The sequence below is a fragment of the Lichtheimia ornata genome (genome assembly GCF_029851405.1).
Source record: "Lichtheimia ornata isolate CBS 291.66 chromosome Unknown scaffold00024, whole genome shotgun sequence".
Classification (NCBI taxonomy): domain Eukaryota; kingdom Fungi; phylum Mucoromycota; class Mucoromycetes; order Mucorales; family Lichtheimiaceae; genus Lichtheimia; species Lichtheimia ornata.
In genome coordinates, this window is record NW_026695344.1 from 228,559 (window position 1) to 252,108 (window position 23,550).

At 43.7% G+C, this 23,550-nt stretch overlaps 6 protein-coding genes across 6 annotated transcripts; 4 read left to right on the forward strand and 2 right to left on the reverse strand.

Annotated features, from left to right (window-relative positions):
* Window positions 1-657: 657 nt before the first annotated feature.
* O0I10_005821 (uncharacterized protein) lies at window positions 658-2,210 on the reverse strand (the record flags this gene model as incomplete). The annotated part of the gene is made up of 2 exons (XM_058485858.1): window positions 658-1,598; window positions 1,685-2,210. 2 exons carry the CDS (start codon window positions 2,208-2,210, stop codon window positions 658-660), a joined length of 1,467 nt encoding a protein of 488 aa, XP_058343381.1.
* An 8,593-nt stretch (window positions 2,211-10,803) lies between these two features.
* On the forward strand, window positions 10,804-13,353 carry O0I10_005822 (uncharacterized protein; the record flags this gene model as incomplete). Its single annotated transcript, XM_058485859.1, has 9 exons — window positions 10,804-10,915; window positions 10,978-11,309; window positions 11,364-11,398; window positions 11,464-11,869; window positions 11,926-12,391; window positions 12,449-12,529; window positions 12,586-12,822; window positions 12,887-13,078; window positions 13,142-13,353. The coding sequence occupies 9 exons, from the start codon at window positions 10,804-10,806 to the stop codon at window positions 13,351-13,353; spliced, it is 2,073 nt and encodes a 690-aa protein (XP_058343382.1).
* A 121-nt stretch (window positions 13,354-13,474) lies between these two features.
* Window positions 13,475-14,585, reverse strand: O0I10_005823 (uracil phosphoribosyltransferase; the record flags this gene model as incomplete). The annotated part of the gene is made up of 6 exons (XM_058485860.1): window positions 13,475-13,493; window positions 13,575-13,788; window positions 13,866-13,932; window positions 14,049-14,106; window positions 14,195-14,342; window positions 14,435-14,585. The coding sequence occupies 6 exons, from the start codon at window positions 14,583-14,585 to the stop codon at window positions 13,475-13,477; spliced, it is 657 nt and encodes a 218-aa protein (XP_058343383.1).
* Window positions 14,586-17,606: 3,021 nt separating this feature from the next.
* O0I10_005824 (uncharacterized protein) lies at window positions 17,607-18,771 on the forward strand (the record flags this gene model as incomplete). The annotated part of the gene is made up of 4 exons (XM_058485861.1): window positions 17,607-17,690; window positions 17,756-18,128; window positions 18,187-18,490; window positions 18,555-18,771. The coding sequence occupies 4 exons, from the start codon at window positions 17,607-17,609 to the stop codon at window positions 18,769-18,771; spliced, it is 978 nt and encodes a 325-aa protein (XP_058343384.1).
* A 1,334-nt stretch (window positions 18,772-20,105) lies between these two features.
* Window positions 20,106-21,708, forward strand: O0I10_005825 (uncharacterized protein; the record flags this gene model as incomplete). Its single annotated transcript, XM_058485862.1, has 6 exons — window positions 20,106-20,276; window positions 20,342-20,637; window positions 20,711-20,877; window positions 20,961-21,115; window positions 21,202-21,259; window positions 21,368-21,708. The coding sequence occupies 6 exons, from the start codon at window positions 20,106-20,108 to the stop codon at window positions 21,706-21,708; spliced, it is 1,188 nt and encodes a 395-aa protein (XP_058343385.1).
* Window positions 21,709-22,082: 374 nt separating this feature from the next.
* O0I10_005826 (uncharacterized protein) lies at window positions 22,083-23,441 on the forward strand (the record flags this gene model as incomplete). Its single annotated transcript, XM_058485863.1, has 5 exons — window positions 22,083-22,211; window positions 22,285-22,619; window positions 22,681-22,717; window positions 22,786-23,224; window positions 23,287-23,441. The coding sequence occupies 5 exons, from the start codon at window positions 22,083-22,085 to the stop codon at window positions 23,439-23,441; spliced, it is 1,095 nt and encodes a 364-aa protein (XP_058343386.1).
* Window positions 23,442-23,550: the final 109 nt, after the last annotated feature.

Consider the following 23,550-nt stretch of genomic DNA (forward strand, 5'->3'; position numbering starts at 1 on the left):
AAAGTGCAAGAGAAAGGAAGGGAATGGGAATAAAGAACGACGATGCCGGAGAAAAAAAGGTAGTAAAAGAGAACAAAGATAATAGGCTTGGTAGTCGAAAGAGGAAAAGAAACCAAGGTGAATAAAGTGTCTTTGTCGTACACGCTGTCGTTATTATTGGTGTCACACAAAACAGTCGGTGCACTTAATATGCGTGCCTATACATGCATGTAATACTATATAGACAACCTTGCTATCCTATTATCTGGACCACCACTACCACCCCATGCACGCAGCGACGCATGTAATAGTAGTAATCCTTTTTATGCATACCATTGCCCCATCCTCATCAATCAACCCAATCTCCACAAGCTCAAAACTTTAATCATGGAGATGATATCCAATACCACCCATTTCCCCCAACCAATATAGAAGATGTATGATAAATGGTGATTGTTGTTTATAGTAAAAGTAAGATGTAGGACGGCGTCTAAAGATGTTTGAGTGATCGGGTTGAGCATGTACATGAATAATAAAGGGAACAAGAAAGAAACAAATACAAAAAGAGATACATCTATGATACAGAAACACATTGCAGTGATGAGATAAGGATATAAGTGTGTTTGTAAATGTTGAATGGGATGATGTATGAATATACTGGGTATGTGTTGAAATGAATTATGAATGTTTCTTGTTGGCCTTGTCAGCACTGCCTGATGATGTTGTCGATTCATCCTGATCTTGCTTTTGAGCATCGAGAACAATGACATTATCAGCTGAAGGGGCTGCGTTGAAAAGATGATGCATATGTCCGCTGGCGTGCTCATTGTGCTGACACATGGCGATACTGCTGACCCAAGGGTCGGCAAGCACTTCCTCAATGGTGCATCGCTTGGCAGGATCAGTTTCGAGCATGCGTGTGATGATGTTATGAGATTCTCGTGGAAGTAGCTTCATGAGGCGCTGAGGACCATGGTTGCTGAAATGATTAAATGTCTTGTCCTCTTTGAGTGGGACCTTCCAAGGAAAGCGACGACTCGTCATACAAATGAAAATGATGGCACACGACCAAACATCTGCTGCTGCTGGCATGTATTCACCTTCGTATTGCTCAGGGGCAATGTAAGGATCAGAGCCACACACACCCTTACAGGTTCTTGTTTTCTTATCGAATGGGTACTTGTAGACCACTGAACAACCAAAGTCGATAAGCTTGACAATGCCACGATCATCAAGCATCATGTTATCCAACTTGAGGTCACGATGTGCAAGGCCCATCGAGTGAAGGTATTGAACACCATGCAGCATTTGACGCCAGCAGCACGCAATTTCTTCACGTGACATTTGACCACTCATGACAACGTTGAACAAGTCGTTGGGTGCATATTCCATGATTTCATAGAATGCTGAACCTTCTTGTACCATATCGATGGTTTCGATAATGTTCGGGTGATGTAAAGTGGACCCAACACAAAACTCGGCAGTGACCTTTTTGACATAGTCCTTTTCCTTTTCATGGGGTTGGCGTTTACGGAATTGCTTGACGGCAAATGTTTTACCATCGGTGCTGCGGCGGATGACTCTCACGGATCCTCCTGCTCCCTTGCCGACAAATCGTCCTACATAAATGATAAAATTTCAGTCAGCAAACGTGCAACATGACGGGATCTCGCGGCATTATTTATCCGCGCAATGTAAAACGTACCCCACTTGCCATATCGGGCTTCAATGTCCTTGTTGAAACCATTGGCAAAGCTCAATGAGCGGCCACTGCTACTTGTGCTGCTTCGAATACTTCCATTGCTGCTTACAGATGAGGTGTTGTCCTTTTTGAAGAATCGTTTAAGCCCATGCAATAATCCACTACGTTTTGCTGGTCGATGGAAATGGGTTTGCTTGTACTTGTTATTGTATACAGGCTTCTTGAATTTGAATTGGGATGAGAGACGACCTGACGTTGTGCTCAAATCGGCTGTAGAATCAACTACTTGCTGCTCTTCTCGTTCATCGCTAACAATGGTCGTAGGAGTACGCACATTGGAAAGGGTTTCATCATCACTCGTAGCATCATCATCCATCACTGGTGGCGTGCCTGGAATTGATAGTGTCATGATGCTGGTGGCGCGCTTCTTTTTCTGAAGGATCTTGGCAGGTGATTCGAAATCGGCATCGTTAAAGTGTTGTGGTGTTGGCAGTGTGGCAAATGTTGTGGTAGCAGTAGTCGATCCCATTTTGTTGGAAAAAGTGAAAGAGATGCGTAGAATGTTCAAGGTGGCAAGGGAAAAAGATTTATGGAGAAACGGGATTGTGCTTTTGTTCCTTTTAGGGATAATCTATCTCGGTTGCTGATATATACACAAGCAAACAAAAACTATAATGGATAAAGAACCAGTGTAAGAGATGTATGTGCAAGGCTCTTTTTATTCCTTTTCTTGACTACCCCCATCAACCTTCTCACCTTGCATGATTGTTTGGGATTACTTTGTTGTGGTCTTCTTTATGCATATATCGGAAACACAACTTTGTCGGCCAAAATTCACCCGCTTGATCGCTATCTCTCTAATGTATGATTGCACGAGGACAACTCCGGTGGCAGCAGAGGCTCCTTCAGGGATAACAACACCATATTAGTCTCATCCCTTGATCAACCCCTCCTTAACAAAAGGTGCGTTTGCTAATCAAAAACCTAAAACGTTTCTGATAAAAAACAACAAGGCTAATGTTTATCAACTATTTCCGCGCGTTCTCCTCTGATGGGGTGCTAATAACAACTTTTTCCCGCAGCACAACCATTGTTAGTCGTTTCCTTTCTTTGATTCGCGTGGCAGCTTGTGTAATCTTTCTTTGCTGTAACCCGAGTAAATGTTTGGTGTGTCATCTTTCAGCATGATTGCCACATGAAAGAGCTACACAGATCATGAATACGCTGTTGAAATCAATCACACAGGGTGAGCAAGAGGAGTAATAGCCATGCGAGAAGACAATGAAAATTTACAATAGCAACGTGATGGGACGTATATTTCTCAAGCTGCCGCAGCAATGTGATGCTCATTTATCTGATTTTCATCAACTCTTGGTATACTTCTTTGAACACCGATCCACAACAGAAACACGTTTAAATGACACAACAAGCACACAATCGTATAATCTTGCTGATCATTGATACGTAATCCATGTCACAATAACGTAAGTACAAAGACATTCAAAGCATTATGAGTCACTACCAGCATGGTGGGGATAGTGTAAAAGGGAAGGATGAGTAATACAACCCATGATGGCGGATGAGTAATCCACCGTAGCCGATATTGCTGCGGCAAATAGTGGGCCGAAATAACGGATATGTATTTGGTGGCGCGCCGGCGTAAGCGGCGGCCCGTGTGCAAGCACACATAAGTATTTTCCCGCGGGGAAACTTTGGATTCTACAACAATTTCGGGAGCAGCAAGAAGCACGTGTAAGTTGTTGTGCAGATCTGGACTCGGCGCTATTTTAACCCGTAAACCAATGTGTGGACCAGATCAACAACACGGCGTTCTTTTGATATGTCAACATTGAAAGGAGAAAAGGCTGTATCACTAGTTGATCAGCAAAGGCCTTTATGGTTTTAAGGGATCAAACCTATGGATGAAGGCGAATGTCAATAGGAGAATGTTCTTTACAGCTGCCGTTTCGTTTTAGAATATGCAATGAAGGCGGCCAAAAGACCTCTTAAACAACATCTAGATTGAAATGGTGGACCACATGTCTTTGTCTCTTCGGGAAAAAGGAAGCTCCAAGATAATGTTTGAGACAAAATGACCATACCAAAGATTGCCCAGACTCCCGTTCTTCATTTTACGGATTTGCTTAAACAAAGAACTACGAAGGAGAATGATGATGATCTCAAAGCAATAGTGCATATTGCATCGGCTCAGGGGATTGCTTTGTGTAACCATAAATACAAGCGCATTCGTGGATGCGTTCATGCAGCTTTTTTCTTTATCGCCTACACATCCAAGCACCATGTTACATGGGTGTATCTTTATTATTCCTTGCTTAATGTCATACAACAGCCGATGGATGATGGTATCCATGTCTTGAATGTAGCTTGCAAGTATCCAAAAGGCAAGTTTATTAAGAAGGGTGGTTACCCAATAGCATCCGATCTTCCCATCTTCACCATCAAATCAGCATACAGATTGAACGTTCAATGATTGTATGGATCATAAATTAAAGAGCATACGTTTATGCCATCAGATGACTTTTAGGATCCAGAAGCATCTTCATCACGAGGTGTGGTCTTAAAGCTTACTCTGCATCATAACCAAAATCATCGATATGGATAGAATCATATAGATGGATGATACCTTCCACTGTTCGTATGCATGCTTAATGATATCATATCAACCATCCGCCATCCTCATCGTTACTGCCACTGGTGGTTGTCATCCTCCAACACTGGAGCATTCCACAGGGACTCCATAAGGCCATATCATCTTATGGTGACTACCTGATCATTATAGAATGGGATATAGAAGCGTTTATTGGATGCAGTGTTGATGCTCTAAAGATCTGCTGTAATTGGTTCTTGTATGGATGGATGACTTTCTATAGCTGTTGATCTCTTCCAGTCCCTTTTCCGCATGAAGCAAATCCATGGTTACGTTGTATCCAATTCCATTCAACCCATGTACCAAACAACATTAAGGTCCATATCCATAAGAAGTTGTATGTATTGAAGCAAGTTACTACACGTAAATAAAGCTGCTTCCATATAATGGCTATCTGCTGTTCACATAAAAAAGGCTGCAAGGCAAGGTGCTGCAAGTAAAGAACGCTGCTTGAGACAATGGAGTAAAGACTTTGCTAATGGCAACTGCTGGTACGATTGGTTGTGGTCGACGAGTGTGCAAGAGCGTGTATTGTGTCAAGAGGCTCATGTGTTGTGGTAGAGTGACAAAAAGGCTGTGTACACGCCATGGACTTGCCATTCAGTCAAAGACAATCGGATCAAGACAATCGTAGGATTGACATGATGGGTTGAAGCAGGACAATCGTTCTCATGGTGGTAGTTGTACTTGAATGAGGCAACAGTTGAGAATGGGAGGAAGAGGAAATAAAGTGGGGAGTGGAAGACCTGGAAATTAACGAGGTTGATCTGATCTTGATTGATGTTTCTTTGTTTGAGAGTTGTTCATTCAAATCCACTCGGATCAAGAAAGTTCAATGATGGGAATGATGGGCTGGAGCAGGACAATCGCTTGTGTGCATTGTATTGGGCAACAAAGGTGAATGGGAGTGATGGGCTGCTAGCTGGCGGTTTACAAATAACTTTGCAAAATAATTTTTGTGAAATTGGATGATGTTTTGTGCTTGAGCGTAACTCAATCAAATCCCCGCGGATCAAGGAAGTTGAATGATGAGCATACTGGGCTGGAGCAGGAGAATCGTTCGTACGCATTGGGTTGGGTAACAATGGCGAATGAGTTGAATGGGCTGCTAGCTGGCGATTTACATATAATCAATCAAATTGATTTCTCTGATTTTGGATGATGTTTCTGTGCTTGAGCGTTGCTCAGTCAAATCCCCTCGTATCAAGAAAGTTTAATGATGGAAATGATGAGCTGGAGCAGGACAATCGTTCACATGTCATAGAATGAATAATGGTGCCAATCTTGAGGAAAAGGCTGATAGCTCGCAATTTGTGGACTACCTTTGCTATAGCAACGAGCATTTTAAAATGAAACAACGAGCTAACCAGAGGAACAATGTGACACCAAACAATCTTCGGGAAGTCAAAGTGGACGTACTCCTTTAAGACATTCGGAAACAAAAAGTAGCCGTGCACAGACCACATACTCTTGTTTCAGCTCCTGGAAGATGCACCTACTCAAAGTTACATACCTACAATGCCTTAAACTGTTTGCTACTATCCATGGCAACGACTATCACGTGCTGTAAAAATGGCTGGGCAGTAAATAGTGTGACGGGGTTTACACGCGTCTCATAACAGCAGCGTTGGGTGGCCATGGCAACGGTTGATCTCAACCAAAACCAACCTGGTTTCCCTTGATCAAGACCGTTCAAGGCCATTGTCAATGTTGACTACTTGTGGGAGGTGTAAGCAGGTGAGTTAGAGTGAAGGATCGGTACAACTACGTTGTTTCACTTGGTTGCATTGGGTGGCAATAGGGTGCTCTTTATTTGGGGACCTGTTTACAATTGGCATCTCAAGAGGTATGTTGGGCCTGTTCTATTATGGCAATCTCTCACTCATTGTCTACTTTAGACTACACTACCATTGACTGGGAAAAGTTGGCTATGGGGATTGCATGTTATTGAATCTTCCACCTTTTGGCTCGTATTGTTCCAAGGACACTCCCTCGCCCCAGTATCGTTCTGGTATCCCCCCAGCGGCAAGATGCACGTATGGCTATGGCTTCACGCAGTAGGTGCGGCGCATATGATCGCAAGTGGTCTTTTGGCCTATTCGAGATCGTCAACAAGCTTGGTCCAACTGGGAAGCGTGAGACTGGATCATCGAAGGGGAAACGGATTCGTGTCGGTTCAATCGGGTCATAGGGCGGGGCCCATAAGGACAATCAATGTGTATCTTCTCCTGGCCAAACAAGCGACTTTTCCTCAGCTTGTCAAAGAAAGTTATCCTTGTGGTTCTCTTGCACCCAGAGCTCTCTCACGTTATGCTTGGTGGATGAGGGGTACGTTTGGCATTCTTGTTCTCTGCACTGGTGTTTCATCTCCCCCCGCTTGAGGTGCCATCGGTTCCATGTCCTGTGTGCTTGTGTTTTTTCAAGTATTATGGTTGCATGTGGGATTTGTAGTCAACCACCTTTCCTTGTGGAGGGTGCCAGGGACTTTTTGTTCTGCTCTTCGGCTTTAACCTACTTGCTGTGCAAAGCCTTCAAAGGGGTTGCCGCGATGACCACTTCAAGAGGGACCTCAATGGCACTAGCCTGCCAACTCTTGGTACAATCCATTTGTTAGGCAATGTGGAGAAGAGGATGTGTAGTGGAGCTCCTGACACACAAGGGTGATCATCGCCCAAGGGGGCCACAGGATTTCTTTCTTTGGTACATACAAGCCGTCAAGTCTTTGGGTAAGTGGTGGCATTGGATGATGTCCTTATCCTTGGTTTGATGGCGATTGTAACAAGATGACGCACATGATGGACAAGTAGCTAGAGTCATTGTTGAATCCACTTCCACTTATCAAGCCTATTCCCTTCTTGCTTGTAAATGATAGGGTAGATGGAATAAATTCGTTCCGTTATCGGTCATGTACGAATTATACATCTTTTATGATGCAATGTTCATCATCCATTAATGCAGCAACCTGTCAAAGACGTGTCTGTGTAACCACCACGTGCGGTTTCACTCAGCTCTTCATCTTTCCATTAATGCAGCCGACACCATCCACTAGGAAAAAGCAACCCCATCACGCTTACAGCATAATAGGTAAAACATAAAGACGCCTGTATCTCCAAACTTTACAATGAAACGTGGGGTTTTTATTAGAGCAATGGGCTCGGCTTGGCCAACAGCACCTTGTGTGAAAGTTTTACGTTCAATGTCGCAACTAGCCCAAAAAGTATTTTTTGGTCGTCGTCGTCGAAGAGGTCGACCCTCAGATCCAGTTTGGCTGGTGGCGACATTGCGAAATCTGGGATTGGCAAGCTTGATCGTGAAACTTGCACCCCAGGTGCAGTTGGCCAAGCCAAGCACATTGCTCTATTTAAAACCCTGTGTTTCATTGTAAATTTTGGAGATACAGGCATCTTTATGTTTGTAAGCGTGATGCTATATGGGAAGTGGTCTTCGTTCAATGTCAAGTCGCTGGACCCTGGCAGAGCAAAAGATGCAGAGGGACCTCTTTGTGTAACTCAGCTACTTTGCCTGACTAGAAGGATGGAAGGATGATACTGTATACTATTGACAATATCCCATACATTGCGAGCTAACAGCCATTTCCTCACAATCGGCAATGTTGCCCATTCTATGACAGTGGAACGATGCTCCTGCTTCAGACATTCATTTCCATGATTGGATTATGTTGATCCGAGTTGATTTGGCTGAGCTACGCTCATACAAGGTTACTTCAGTTGAGCAACATAGAGCATGGTTAGATGTGTGGATTGATGTAATCCCTCTTTGGCTGTATCTCGGTCAAATCAACTCGGATCAACATAATCCAATCATGGAAATGAATGTCTGAAGCAGGAGAATTGCTCACATGTCATAGAGTGGACAACAGTGGCTATTGTGAAGAAATGGCTGTTAGCTCGCAATGTACGGGCTTTTGTCAACAGTATACAGTATCATCCTTCCATCCTTCTAGTCGGGCAAAGTAGCTGAGTTACACAAAGAGGTCCCTCTGCATCTTTTGCTCTGCCAGGGTCCAGCGACTTGACATTGAACGAAGACCACTTCCCATATAGCATCACGCTTACAAACATAAAGATGCCTGTATCTCCAAACTTTACAATGAAACACAGGGTTTCAAATAGAGCAATGGGCTCGGCTTGGCCAACAGCACCTTGTGTGAAAGTTTCGCGTTCAATGTCGCAAACAGCCCAAAAAATATTTTTTGGTCGTCGTCGTCGTCGAAGAGGTCGACCCCCAGATCCAGTTTGGCTGGTGGCGACATTGCGAAATCTGGGATTGGCAAGCTTGATCGTGAAACTTGCACCCAAGGTGCAGTTGGCCAGGCCGAGCACATTGCTCTAATAAAAACCCCGCGTTTCATTGTAAAGTTCGGAGATACAGGCACGTTTATGTTTGTAAGCGTGATGCTATATGAGAAGTGGTCTTTGTTCATTGCCAAGTAGCTAGACCCTGGAGAGCCAAAGATGCAGAAGGACCTCTTTGGGTAACTCAGCTAAAAAGTCAGGACTTCAGGGACAATGCATGAAAGGTACGCAACCCTCACTTTATGTCATACGTTGGCAGCTAATAGCCACTTTCGTGCATTCCCAACTTTTGTGCATTCTATTGTAGGTGGACGATGCTCCTGCTCTAGACATTCATTTCCATGATTAAAGTAGGTTGATCCGAGTTGATTTGGTTGAGTTACGCTCACACAAGATTACATCGGTTGAGCTACATCGAGCGTGCTCTATGTCCAGAGTGATGTAATCTCTCTTTGACCGTAGCTCAGTCAAATCAGCTCGGATCAACCTACTTTAATCATGGAAATGAATGTCTAGGGCAGGGGCATCGTTCCCATGCAGTGGATCTCGCAACAATGATGATTGGATAAAAGTGGCCGTTAGCTAGCAATACATGCCTGTTCCTAGATGATCCATAAAGTAACTATACATTGACCCTTTCATTCATGCAAACGTAGTTGTGTTACACAACACGACCCTCTGCATCTTTTGCTCTGTCAGGGTCTAGCTACTTTACATTAAACAAAGACCACTCTTCATATAGCATCACGCTTACAAACATAAACGTGCCTGTATCCCTAAACTTTACAATGAAACTCGGGGTTTTGAATAGAGCAATGTGCTCGGCTTGGCCAACAGCACCTTGTGTGAAAGTTTCACGTTCAATGTCGCAACTAGCCCAAAAAATATTTTTTTGGTCGTCGTCGTCGAAGAGGTCGACCCCCAGATCCAATCTGACTGGTGGCGACATTTGCGAAATCTGGGATTGGCCACCTCGATCGTGAAACTACACCACATGATACTTTCGGCCCCGACGAGCAGCTTCGTTCTCTTAAAGACTCCGCGTTTGATTGTAAAGTTTCGAGAGATGACCGTCTTTATGTTTTAAGCGTTATACTATATGAAAGGAGGTCGTTGTTCATGGCCAATCACTCGATCATGCTAGAGCCAAAGATGCAGAAGTACATGTTTTTTGTGTAACAAATGAGAATGGAGGATTCGCCGGGCTAATCCTATTGGTGAAGGATGCATGATGACTGGAAGCCGTTGTATGATCCCCATGTTAGGGCACATCTATGTTTGCGCATAATACCTGTCGATGAAGGAGCCACCGACTTTCAGCTATTTTGAAATCACTACTCACACAAAATCCTCGAACAGCGTGGAATTTAGGCACAGCAAGTGATCATTCGTGATAGACGATGGATGGTAACGTTGTTTGATGATTGTGATCATAACATTACTCCATTCTTACTCATATCACTATTTAAGATTGCTGACACCTTCAAAGTTCAAGTTGGGTTGAGTATCTGGGGGATGTTTATTTTGTGAGTGATCCATGTTTACTATATACTAATATGTGTGATGGTCTTTTAGCGCTGTTTCCTTGTCGTCATCTCACTTTAATTGTCATTGGAGTATTGGGCTCTTGTTTTAAGGTAAAGCCTAATCATCTTGCCTGATGATGCACATACACTCGCAGTCCCCTCGATGCAGCTACATCTTGGAATGTATATTCAAACATGGATTGGGGGCATCTTCTACTACAAGCTATATGGTGGTGATAAACGCTAAATGTACCAACACCCGACGGCCATCTTCTTATCAAAGAAAACAGCGAACTACGACATCACATTCATCAACAATAAGATCCCATGTACGGGCTTTGTAACAATTCTACACTTTATCCCCGAGGTGTCTAAAACGATATGCCGAATGCAATGTAATAAAGCATAATGTATTTCATGTTTAAGGTAAATGAATGGGTGGGTGGTCGTGGTGGGTGAACCAGGCATTGGTTGCTGGCTTGCAATCACCTATGAAACCAGTGGTATAGATTAATGTTGGGTCCACAGTCACCGCCTTGCTCTTTCTCAGCTTCCTTTCCTTTCAGTTGTATATATCCACATATCCCTGACACACGACAACACACCTTAGCCATGGCAGATTATGTTGGGATCAATCTTCAAGTGACACTCGTGGGAGGAGTCGTCATCACAGGCGTTGTAAGCGACTTGGACGCAAGCACTAGAAATATGACATTGAAATCAGGTATGGAGTGGAACGCGTGGCTAATCGATGCATGACATCTATATACTCATGCATACTTGTAGTGGCTGTTTGTCCACCGGGTGGCCCTGTTCAATTCCAGGACATGCTTATCGTAAGCGGTCCACAGATACAAGATTTGAAAATTGTCCCAACATCCACGCCACAACAACACGCACCTCCACAACAACAACAACAACAACCTGCTGCTGCTGCTTCATATCCACATCCACATCCACATCCATATCCTCCTCCAACAGCCAACACACCACCAAACAAAGTGCACGATACTCCAATGACATCCATGGCTACCGATGCTACACCAAAGCCAATGTCATCCACGTCACAGACATCTTCAAAACCAGCCATGTCCATTGTCGATCCTGCTATCGTCCATGTAAGCATGATCCATGATTGGTCTATTTAATACTGTTACTAATGTCATTGCTAGATTGGATCCGTATCTCCTGAACAAGTCAAGAACAAGTAAGTTAATCGTAATTGGTAATAGTGGATTGGAAGGATGTTGTGCCTGACATTGGGTTCACTAGGTTTACGCCCACTGCCCCTGCAGCAGCGATTGTAGCTACACCTTCACCGCCAACATCAGCAGCAGTGACCAATAAGCCGAATGAAGTGACACCTTCACCCCATCAAACACAATCAACTAGTGCATCCACTACACCATCCAAACAGAAAGGTCTATTATTTGGTGCCAACAGACAATCCAGCAAGCCGCGTAAGCTTATTGTGGAACCTGAGATCTTCGATTATCGAGATTTTTCGCGTGGCAAAAAGGGCAAACGTGCTGTTGCTGCTCCTGCTGCTGTTACTGGTACCAAAGCGGATACCGAGTCTTCCTCTCCAGAAACAGCTACCAAGCAACCATCTACTACTTCTTCCAAACCTGCTGCATCTACCACTACAACAAGTACCAGTCCCAAGCAAAAGAACGAGGTAAACGTGGATAAGCATTTGAGGATGATAATGGTATACTTAACGAGTTTAAATAGAATGGCGTATTGAATGTGGAAGCAACAGCATCATTGAACTCTTTGCTTAATACCTCTTCGTCATCATCACCTTCGCCAAGAAAACTGAGCCAGGCCGATGTCAGCATTCCAGCCAGTCTCATCCCCCCTAAAGCACGTGCTATGGCTAATGGGAGCAGTTCGACATCCACAACAAAGAAAGCAGCCGCCACCACCACCTCACCGACATCATCGTCTTCTCAATCGCTTAAACCCGTTCAAATCCTCAAACCGAACAAGCAGACACAGCAAAAGCAGTCTTCATCAAAGCAGCCATCCAAAAAGGTGGAACAACAACAAAAGGCCAAGTCGGCAGAATCATCGCCTAAGCAACCCAATGATGTGGTCGAGAATGAGCAAGGGGGTCTCGTGATCAAAACGGCTGCTCATGGTATTCAATGCCCAATTGTGACTCCTGAACAAATGCGTCAAGTCGAGGAGATTTGTCGTAAGTATACGTTAGCAAGGTATGAAAACGGGATTTATATGCTAATTATCATTGTAGAGAATGAGACGGGTCCCAACGAAGAGATGATGGTAGAAAATGCAGGTCATGGTGCAAGTATGATGGCACTCAAGGCATTGGGTAAGTAAAAAAAGTCATATGGAATGGTGGTTATATATGCTAATCGATCTCTATAGGTGGTGGACGTCGTATTCAACCTGATAATCATAATGCTGCACCTGTGGCCGTCATCTTTGCAGGCAACAACAAAGTTGGAAGCTATAGCTTGTCGGCTGCTCGCCATCTTGCCAATCGTGGATGCCATGTTTACATTGTCATGACCTATCGGAAGGATCGTGAATTGGAACCAGTGGTAGCTATGCAGAAAAAGTGTGCCGAGTTTGCAGGTGTCCAGGTGGTGGATGATGTTGATAGTAAGTGATGAAACTCAACGCATGGATGTCGACAAAGGTGATGACCGATTTTCTTTCTTCTTAGGTCTTCCCGAACAACAAACAACCCCTGTGGATCTTATTATCGATGCGATGATGGGTTCGGAGCTGTCACTTGCAATGTTGCGTAACGACTATGAAACGCGTGAAATGTTGTGGAAGGCTATGGACTGGGCGAATGCAAACAAGGCTCCAGTGTTGAGTTTGGATTTCCCTAGTGGTATCAATGCATTGGATGGTAGGTGCAAAAGAAGTTGGTAATTGCAAAATGCAGTCGTTGACATGATTACTCCCCTTCAAGGTCATCCTTTCCACGTGATGCATCATATTCAGCCTAAATGGACATTGTGTTTTGGTGCTCCCAAGCAAGGATGTACGTCTCGAGCAATCACTGGAGAGCTGTTCTTGGCAGATATGGGTATTCCTAGTGCTAGCTGGCGAAAGGCGGGTATCAATCGATGCAAGATTCCTTGGGGTGCAGACTTCATTCTTGCTTTGGAATATGGATCGTAGAAAAGAACATTTACGAAGAAAAAGTTACACTATAATACAGCCCAATGCGGCTTCAATCTTTGCTCTTTTTGAGCGTAGCACGCTTATTTACTTTGTTCACGATCACAAACATTTGCTTTATTTAATCCGTTCCAAAATATCTAAGTAGTAGTTCATGCATATGTGTGAGATCATTTACCACGCGTATTTGGTTTAGCTCCTTTTTTGTCTTTCTCTCTCACCTGCAACCAAAATCACCCACGCCTGGTACAATGTACTTGTTCTTGTCCAGTGTATCATCAATCTCAGCACACACAATCTTGATCTTGGGATATCGCTTGACAAAAGCATTCATGCCTTCGGGGGATGCAATCAAATTCAGAAATGTAATCCGATCCTCTTGAACGTTGTTTTCTAGGAGAACCTGCACAGCTTGCATTGCGGAGCCTCCCGTTGCTAATAATGAATGCCCACTCAAAATCAGTCCCACGGTGATTTAAAGTTGTAACCAAATCCAGCCCGCATGATGTTACCAAGCATGGGATCCAACAGCAATACATATCTGGATTCAATATCCTTAGGCAGCTTGGCATAGAACAACTAGAATAAACGTGCTGTTGTGTCAGTAATTTAAAGTTCGGGGGAGAAAGGAGAGGGAGCGGGGATTGGTGTGTGTGTGCGTGTGGCAGTACGAAAATCATGCATCATGGTCTCACCTTTGGTTTGTGCGTTTCCTCATCCCGTTGGATCAATATCTTGCCAATACGCACGCTCCTAGCAACATAATAACGATAAAAAAGTGAGTACGTGTGTATGCCATATATCACTTTTATGTGTACTTTTGATGGTGGATTGCACTCACCGGCAGCAATCACGGAGGCCTTGCTCCATGCTTTCTCCTGCACGCATAATGGACACGCCACAGATACGACCTTCAAAATCAATGCCTTGGTAGTCCGTCCCAGTAGGCGTCTCGACAACCTTGTCAATCACTGGTAGGTGGTTTAAACCTATCATGCATATGATGATACATGATCATGTATACGCGTGGGTATCAGCAACAGCTAATCTTGCAATGAGGTAGGTTGCGATCACGACGTACCTTCTTCCACCAGCAATCGTATAATGCGATCGGCATAGAAAATGAAATCAGCACGTGGGGTATCCTTGCAACGGATAATAGTCATTAGGCCTTTAAGCTGGGGAGTGGCAGGTAGCAGTTTGACTTGGGGTGGCAAGGCGTCGGTTGTCATGGTAGTAGTAACGTAAGAAAGAAGAGGTCGCGTTCATGCAATAGCTGCACATGCCCGATTTATATCGTTTATCACTCTCATCATCCCTGCAGTTTATCAGTGAACACAACATGGGATGTATACGTACACACGCCACATTTGACTTGCCAAAGTAACTGCTACATGCACACGCTTACATCCTTAAAACGTTACTACCATGTCACTTGTACTTCTTCCACACTCCTTTTAGCTTTTGGGGGATTGATCTCAGCTGGATCCTTCAGGCACAGATCTCGCTAGTGCAACGTGATAATAAATGGACGAGCGCATTCATGCACATGTAGGTCTGCAATGCCATGTAAACATGGTATATACCTAATCCCATTATAGGAGAGAATGATAAGATTATACATTTGTGCGATAGTAGATAGCATAACCGTGGGATAGCAATTCAATTCTCACGATCCAATGATGCATCACCAGATAAGCAAGAATCATTGTCATGGAGTGAATGTGTGCCATTTTTGGATGTGATGACACTTTTCTTTGTTAAGGACTCTTTCTTTCATACAACCACCCCACCACCCATGAATCAAATAATAAACAAGTTGAGTTGGCGATGACTTTCATTGTTTTGACATTTACTACGGTAATCATTATAGGGGCCTTATATGGCGAATGGTACTCTTCGAGCTCTTCTCATTTCATGTATCACTTTTTCCTTCCAATCCATTACCATGCGTGTATCTAATAAATCCAATCCCATCTCTTTATTCCAAAACATCCTTCAATGACTACTGTACATACGTACGTATCCTAGGCAACGACATTGACCTGCTTCTGTTGTCCGCAACATTATCCTCATCAATGTACACCATACTCATCTCTAATGATGATCCCAAACCGTCCAAGGTCCATGGCACCACCTTCCTTGACATCATGAGAGTGTTGTGTGGTCGTATAATGCGTAGCTGTCAACCGAGATGGGCAAGATCCTTACAACTGTTATACGCACATCCATAGTATCTTCTGTGGTAAGCATTTTGGTTTGTACGCTGTAGCCAGTATTTCCCAACGTCGAACATACCCGATGCCGTCGGTCCCAAGATAGAGATGCGCCAAGCGATCGTGTTCTGTCGACAATGGAGGCTCAAAAAATCGTTGTCGTTTAGCATCGGCAGGCGTTGTTGGAGCATTTGAAGCCAAACCTTTGGATCGTTTTGTAGGCAATGTTCCTTGTAAATCCTATAGAGTAGTAGTATACTGTTGATGCAATAAAGCTGCTGGCAATCTCATGCTGACGTTGTGCAAGTTGAGTTGGTAATAGGCGGCCGACAAAGAGAAGGAGGAAGAGGTAGGGTGAGCTGACTGAATTGCTGCAGCCGATGAATAAAGCCCGATGATCGAAGTTCATTGTGATCCAGGTACTTGGACGACACTTACTCATTTAGCAGTATAGCTGTCGGCTTTTATATATGAAACTTGCCATAAACGTGTTCCTTCTTGCTCTTGAACATTAAATGTGGACGTTATGAATGTTCTGTATCATCAAGTTGGATTGAAAATGTGTTCACCCACTCTGATTCAATGCAGCTTGCAAATAGTCCTGGATTATGTGCACGAAACAGCAAGTGCGGTAGTACATAGCTTCACTCCTAAGCGCACGTCCCTCCGCATCGGGATACATGCCTTGGTGTTACAGAGGCAGGCGGTATCAGTTCTCCGTTGCATGAATTGCCATGACAACACAATTGTATTTCCCATCCCACTTGCCCACACTGTGAAAAAAAACGACGTCTTTAGGCAGCAATTAGCCTGTATAACGCGCTGACGCGGTACGCGCTGAGTATAAAAGGAAATTGGACGAAAAAGCGCGTAAAAAAGCCACGAAAAAAATCACGCTGGGTCTGAAAAAAAATTGCGCGTTCCCTCACGGCTATAAAAGCAGCGCCTTTTTTCTCGTTTGCGCAGTACGCTTCTTTCTCTCTTTTCGGGAAGGGGATCGAGGTTAAGTGATAAGAAGGGTTTTTTCCCACCTGATCTTACGCGGAAGTGATGGTGGTTTTCCCATAAGGAGGGTTAAGGCTTCAGGCTGTTGGAGTGTTGCGTTATACCAACAAGTTCTGCTTGCCGCCCCTCCAAAAATATTCAAAAGCAAATGATAATACCCATAAGATTACCTTGTAATCAACCACTTGCCCTCTCTATAAGACAAATGGCATTCCCTCGGATTCTAAACCACGTCCCCATACGTTGTACTTTATTACTAAGACTTGCTACATCGTTATGGCGTGTCTGTTGGTCATTTGTATCCATGTACTTGGTTGGCTGGATCGCGTTGAAGATCACGTATGCTTCCTTTGAAGACCATTCTTCTCCTTTTCTTTTGACGCAATGAGCAAACGATCTCCCCGAAACCTGATCCCCTTACCTGGATTCGAGATCAATCTAAAGGACAAGGACTAGAGTGTACAGTTAAGGTTGCAAGGACCACATTGGCTTTATGACCTGCTCAACGACCCTTTTCTGATATCCAAGTGACACATAGTTGCCATGGAGACGATGAAGAATAAAGTGCACCATTCTCTATAATGTTTGGATGCTTGTTCAACTACTAAAGACTTGTGGATGAGCTTGATGAAGACTACTAACGACCAGCAGCAGCCAAATGATGATGATGGCAGCATCATAATAGTGAATGGTGGGAAGCGTTACTACGAAAGATGATCCTTGTTAGTTCATCCCTCATCGATTAGCTGTTTTGGATAAGAATTTACCAATAAACCTTCTCTTCCTGCAATAACACATGTTTGGATCACTTCATGTTGGGTTACGCAGTGAACAATAATTAAGCACATATGATCCTCGTTAATAGCTGGTGTCACCATCGGCCATAATGCACGGCAACATTCAAAGAAAACACCGATAATGTCCCTCTTGTCCCGAGGATATCCTGGAAGAGAAAATCTCCATATAGGAAGTCTATTTAAGCACGAGGATTTACCATCACATTGCCTTTATCCAACTTCCTTTCCTTTCAAAATGAGAAAGCATCTCGTTGTTGCACTGTCACTCCTTATCAATTGTGTATGGGCAGCCACGGTAAAGGTGTCTCTTGATCAATCGGTTAGTTAACATCACTGTTATGCATCGTTAAGGTTGAATTCGAATTGACTTCTTATACATTTTAGATCCAAGATGCCATAGACTCGTTGCCAAACGACGACTCGCAATCGATCATTGAAATTGAAAGTGGCGTTTATGATCAAAGCATCATTGTGAAGAGATCAAACGTCGTCTTTCGCCCTTCCAACGAAGGCCGTGTTACCTTGCAAACCAGCATTAAAGATGATTCGGTGGTGCTTATAGAATCGACTGCTGAAAACGTAGCCTTTTATGACTTTGACATGATCAACACCATTGGCGAAGCTGCTGGCAATCAAAGGGCTCTCAAAACCTACGGCGCCAAACTCGCGTTATATAACTGCAAGGTCATTGGTTTCGGTGACACTGCTCAGCTGGTTCGTGGCAGTGGCTACTTTTACAATACTTGGGTGGAAGGCAGTATGTGACATTTGTGCTTTTCAATACCATAATCGTTATACTCATCATTACACGATAGCTGTTGATTTCATTTATGGTGAATACGATCTTTATTGTGAGGGATGTACTATTGCTGCTAGTGGCAAAGGTGCACTCACTGCTGCTTCAACGCTCGCTGATGATGTCCATGGAGGCTTTGTCTTCCATGCTGCCAACCTTACACCTGTGGTATCAAGCATCTACGACAAGCGTCAAGAAAATGATCATTCATATTCATCCCCACTCAACCCTGCTGAATACCAACATAGCACGATTCTTGGACGACCCTGGCACAATGCACCTCGTGTTTACTTCCTTGAAAGCTACATTTATGATCACATCCAGTGAGTATAATATCACCCCTACATGATTACATGAATGACTCAAATGTAAATGTGTTCTATTTAGGCCCTATGGTTACGATGCATGGGAGTTCACTGATGAAGAGCTTGCTGGTACCTTTTATGCTGAGTATGGAAACAAGGGCCCCGGTGCTGACACGGCTGAACGTGTTTCATGGGCTCATCAATTGAATGCCGATGAAGCTGCACCCTTCTTGTCGGCCAAGACCTACTTTAACAACTTGGATATCGGCACCGATTGGATTGATCCAGATTATTTGTAAGACAATAAAGTTCATCATTACACATACATGCCGCGGATTGCAATGTGAAGAAAAATTTACGTATTACCCCGGTTACGGGATTTACAATTGGATAGCCATCAATGATGGATAACTTTCATTCTATTCCATGCTGAGTAAACGATCCCAATCCATCATTAGGTATGCAGCAACGTCTAGACCAGTAACATCGATGACCTTACATAATCTTGTATTTGCTTTTTTGTGCCACATGGCGCGTCGATCCCTACTTGACGCGATGTAAAGTTGACAAAGCATACTTTGATATTAGAGCGGGTGATACCTTGTAGCCTGTAGAATCGATTTCAAATGCTATGGAATCCACGTGTAGGGAACATCCGGAATTTGGTAGACGCCATTTGTTCAACGCATATTGTTGATGTTGTCGGTTGCATGTTACACTGCATTTCTTGGGTAAGTTGGTCTGATCAACGTGTGCATGTATAACATCATTCGGTGTCTTCCTATTTCGGCCGACAAACATGCATAGTATAAGGGCAAATATACATCCTTTCGAAAGTTTGACGTCCTCATTCGCTGCTCTGTCTCATGTTTCACAATAAGCATTACATCCCACGTCTCATGTCATTTGCAGCCAAGCTGTGGGTACTTGCTTAGATAGATCATGTAGTGCAAAAGCGGGGTAATTATGGCAATGGATTCCAATGCTATCCCCTTGTATCAAGTGTCATCTGAAAAATCAATGGGAGGAGATGTTGTTTTTGTGCTTCATGAGAGATAAATGCTTGATACCTAAAGCTAAGACATATAGAGCTAGGGCAGAGGTTTATTAGAGGAGCAGGAGAACGATCTTCTTCATGTGCCTCTAATGCCGCGGAGGTTGTGGATAATGGCGTTGCATGGCGCAAATGCCTATTGCGACCAAAGTAAGCAGGAGATTTTGCCACAAATGGAAATGAATATCCCCGCACAGGCCTATGGACCATGATGTTACCTTGGATTCTCATACCGGCAAAATTGATCCTTCTTCTTGCATTGATGTGAAAATCTAAACGTGAGATATCATTTATGTATTTTGGAAAGCAAACGATGCAAGGAATATACGCATGTGAAAATTGCTATTGTCCGCTATATCCCGGCAACAAATGTCCTCCGCAGAAAAAGGAAATGGTTTGGTGCCATGGCAACCGCACTGAGAATATGACCTTAATTGCCTGCCATTGGTAACCAACATAATATCGGGCATAATCACTTCCTTATGAAACGATCCAAAGTTATAAAAGAAGAGCACCGTTTTCGTTAGCCACTATTCTCCAAGACGACGCTTACCCATACACGCTCCTTTCTTAAACACAATGACGCGTTTTTCCATCCTTGGTCTTTTTGCATTGGCCACAGCTGTTGTAAATGCTTTGGATTGCAATGTCGGCAAGCCTTCTGGAGGCGATGATACACCTCAAATCCTAGAGGCAATCGAAAAGTGTGCTGCTGGTGGCACTGTCAACATTCCTGCAGGCGACTACACGGTACATTTAGCATCATGGTTCATTCACAACATGCCTATGCTCATTGTAATACTGTTACTGTATAGCTTGGTACACCCATTGAAAAGGAAGGTCTCAAGGATGTTGTGATCAATATTGAAGGCAACCTTGTCTTCCCTGCAACCATCGATGAGCAAAAGAAACCAGGTACTCGCAACTGGATTTGGCTCGAAGGCACTGGTGTTACAATCACTGGTGGCGGCACGCTTGATGGCAATGGCCAAGTTTGGTATGATACTCAAGAGCTTGATGATCGTTTTGCCATGCTCGGCTTGCAACTTCAGGATTCATCGGTTTCCAACTTGCGCCTTGTACAGCCATGCAATAACTTTTTCAATGTTCGGTAAGCAAAAGAGAGTCTAAATGATGATCTCGATGAGAAAGAAAGGAAAGAGATTGATAATGTATGTGACTAGTGAATCAAACAACTTGAACTTTACCGATTTATACTTATCAGCTGAGAGCAATGATCCTGAGAAGCCTCCACACAACACCGATGGATTTGATCTTACCAACTGTGATACCATGTACATGGCAAACATTGAGATCCACAACCAAGACGACTGCATTGCATACAAGAATGGTAAGCTTTGCATGATAAAAAATGAGATGATGATGATTCGAATACTAATAACAACACCACATGGGTGCATGTGATTATAATAGGCACTTCCCATGTCACGGTTGAAAACGTCTACTGTAGCGGTGGTCATGGCTTTTCGGTAGGAAGTCTCGGTAAAGATGCCTCGTTCGGCTACAACACCGAGATCTCGATGACCAACATGACATGCGAAGGCTGTTGGGCTGTTGCTCAAATTAAGGTTTGTATAAATTAGTTGCCGCGGAGGTGGCGGTGGTGAAGCACGCAATTTCATGCAGGTGTTGACGGCATCCACTTCCATTTTAGTACTACGCTTCAGGATCCACTGGTGAGGTTTCCCATTTCCATTGTAAAGACTTCAAGGGTAAGTTGATAAGATAACGCTTGTGCCTATGTATGTGGGAGGGCACTATTCCATGCCATAAGCAAGCAAGAAGAAAATGATTTGCTCATGCATATTTTTGTATCATAGTCAAGGACGTCAAGATCCCTGTTTGGGTCAACTCTCATTATCCATGCGATGTCAGCGAGTTCACCGAAGATGGTGGTTGCAAGGATTATCCTGGTCCTTCCAAGATCCAAGTATCCGATCTCAGCTTTGAAGGCTTCACCGGCACCACCAATGGTGCCTATGATAACAATGTCATCATCTTTGACTGCCCTTATGGCACCAATTGCCAGAACATTGTCGTTAAGGATTTTGATGTCACTTCCCCCAAGGGTGATCCATCCTATGTTTGCAACAACATTGATGAGGGGCATCTTGAAGGCATTGATTGTGAAATTACTCAACTTGCCAAACCTACTTGGTAAAGATGTATTATGCATTATGCATGTAGAATAAAGAGAACAAACGAGAGCAGTACGCCATTGCATTTGCAGGTGACGTGATCATCTCTTGTATTTTACCATATACATGTGTGCGTGTGATTTGCCTTTATCATTTGTAAGGATGAAAAAGTGAGCTCAATGCGTGTGAACACGCCATATTGTTCTTCCTGCAACCATCATTGATCCTCTTTTCCGCGCGCCCTATCGCGCAAATTGCGCCATCATCACACCCATTTTCGCAAAATCAATGTTGTGAGATCTCGATAGATTCTTTTCGATACTTTTGTATAAAAGAGGCATTATCAAACAAAGGTTGCCATCATTACAAAGCTCTACTACACACAAGTTATAGCGACATGGCTCCTCCCAACACTGAAACTACCTCTGTTCAAGATTCTCAACTCGCACAAGAACTCGATCAAAAGCTCGATTTGAAGCAATTGGCACGTGAGAAGGGTCGTTATTTGGTTTATCCTGACACCAAGGTATGCTTTCATATCCCCTGTTGCGTTATGGATGACATTGGTTTTACTGATACAGGATGCTTTACATGTTTAGTATGCCGAGATTGAAGACTTTGAACATCATGATCCAGGTCACCGTGCTGATCCTAAGAAGGCCTCCTTGTATGATAATGCCGAAAAGATCTTTGATGTTACACCTCACATTGGAACTGAAATCCATGGCTTGCAACTCAACAAGTTGACTGATCAGCAAAAGGATGACCTAGCCCTTTTGGTTGCTGAGCGTGGTGTGGTATTTTTCCGCAAGCAGGATATCAATGTGCATGAAGCCATTGAGTTAGGCAAGCATTATGGTCCATTGCACGTGCATAACACATTTGGTCATCCCCCCGGTTTACCTGAGATCCATGTCGTCTACTTTGATACCAAGTAAGCAAATCAGCATGTTTATTAATGCATTATCAATATTCACATATACATGCTTGTATAGGACACCCAAGGATTTATTCAACTATCGAAATGCAGCAGTAAGTAACCTTCTTTTGTTGCGAGGATCTACAAATCATTCTAACCAAGATCTTCCAATCGAAAAAAGGATGGTTGGCATAGTGATGTATCCTACGAGAAGCAGCCTCCTGGATTGACAGTGCTCAAGATTGACTTGCTGCCTGAAGTGGGTGGTGATACTTTATGGTCTTCTGGATATGCTGCATATGATCGTCTCTCGCCAGCATGGAAAAAGTTTGTTGAAGGTTTGGAAGCTGTCCATTCTGGTGAGGATCAAGTTGTCGAGGCACACAAAGGTGGACATGTTCATCGTCGAGAATCTTATGAGGCTGTACACCCTGTTGTGCGCACACATCCTGTCACTGGATGGAAGGCTTTATATGTGCAGCCTGGTTTTACTCGTCGCATTGTGGGCTTTACTCGTCGGGAATCAAATGCTGTCCTCAACTTTTTGTTCAATCACATTGAATCTGGTCACGACTTTCAGGTGCGCTTCCGCTGGGAAGAAGACAGCGTTGCAGTATGGGGTAAGTTTTCATCGATCAAATTCATTGCTGAAGGATGCTCACATCTTATTGCTACATTATAGACAATCGTGTGACCTCCCATAATGCCATCTTTGATTATCTTGACATCAGCGCAAGACATGGTTTTAGAGTGACACCTCAAGCCGAGAAGCCTTACTTGGATCCCAACAGCACATCGAAGCATGAAAGCGAATTGAAAGCAAGGCAACAACAATGATTCATTGTATCAGCCATCAATCCCTCTCCAAATCCTAGCTATGTTAACCCCTTATCTTGAATAAAAATCGGCACAATGACCATCCCTATTTATATGTTCACAATGAAAA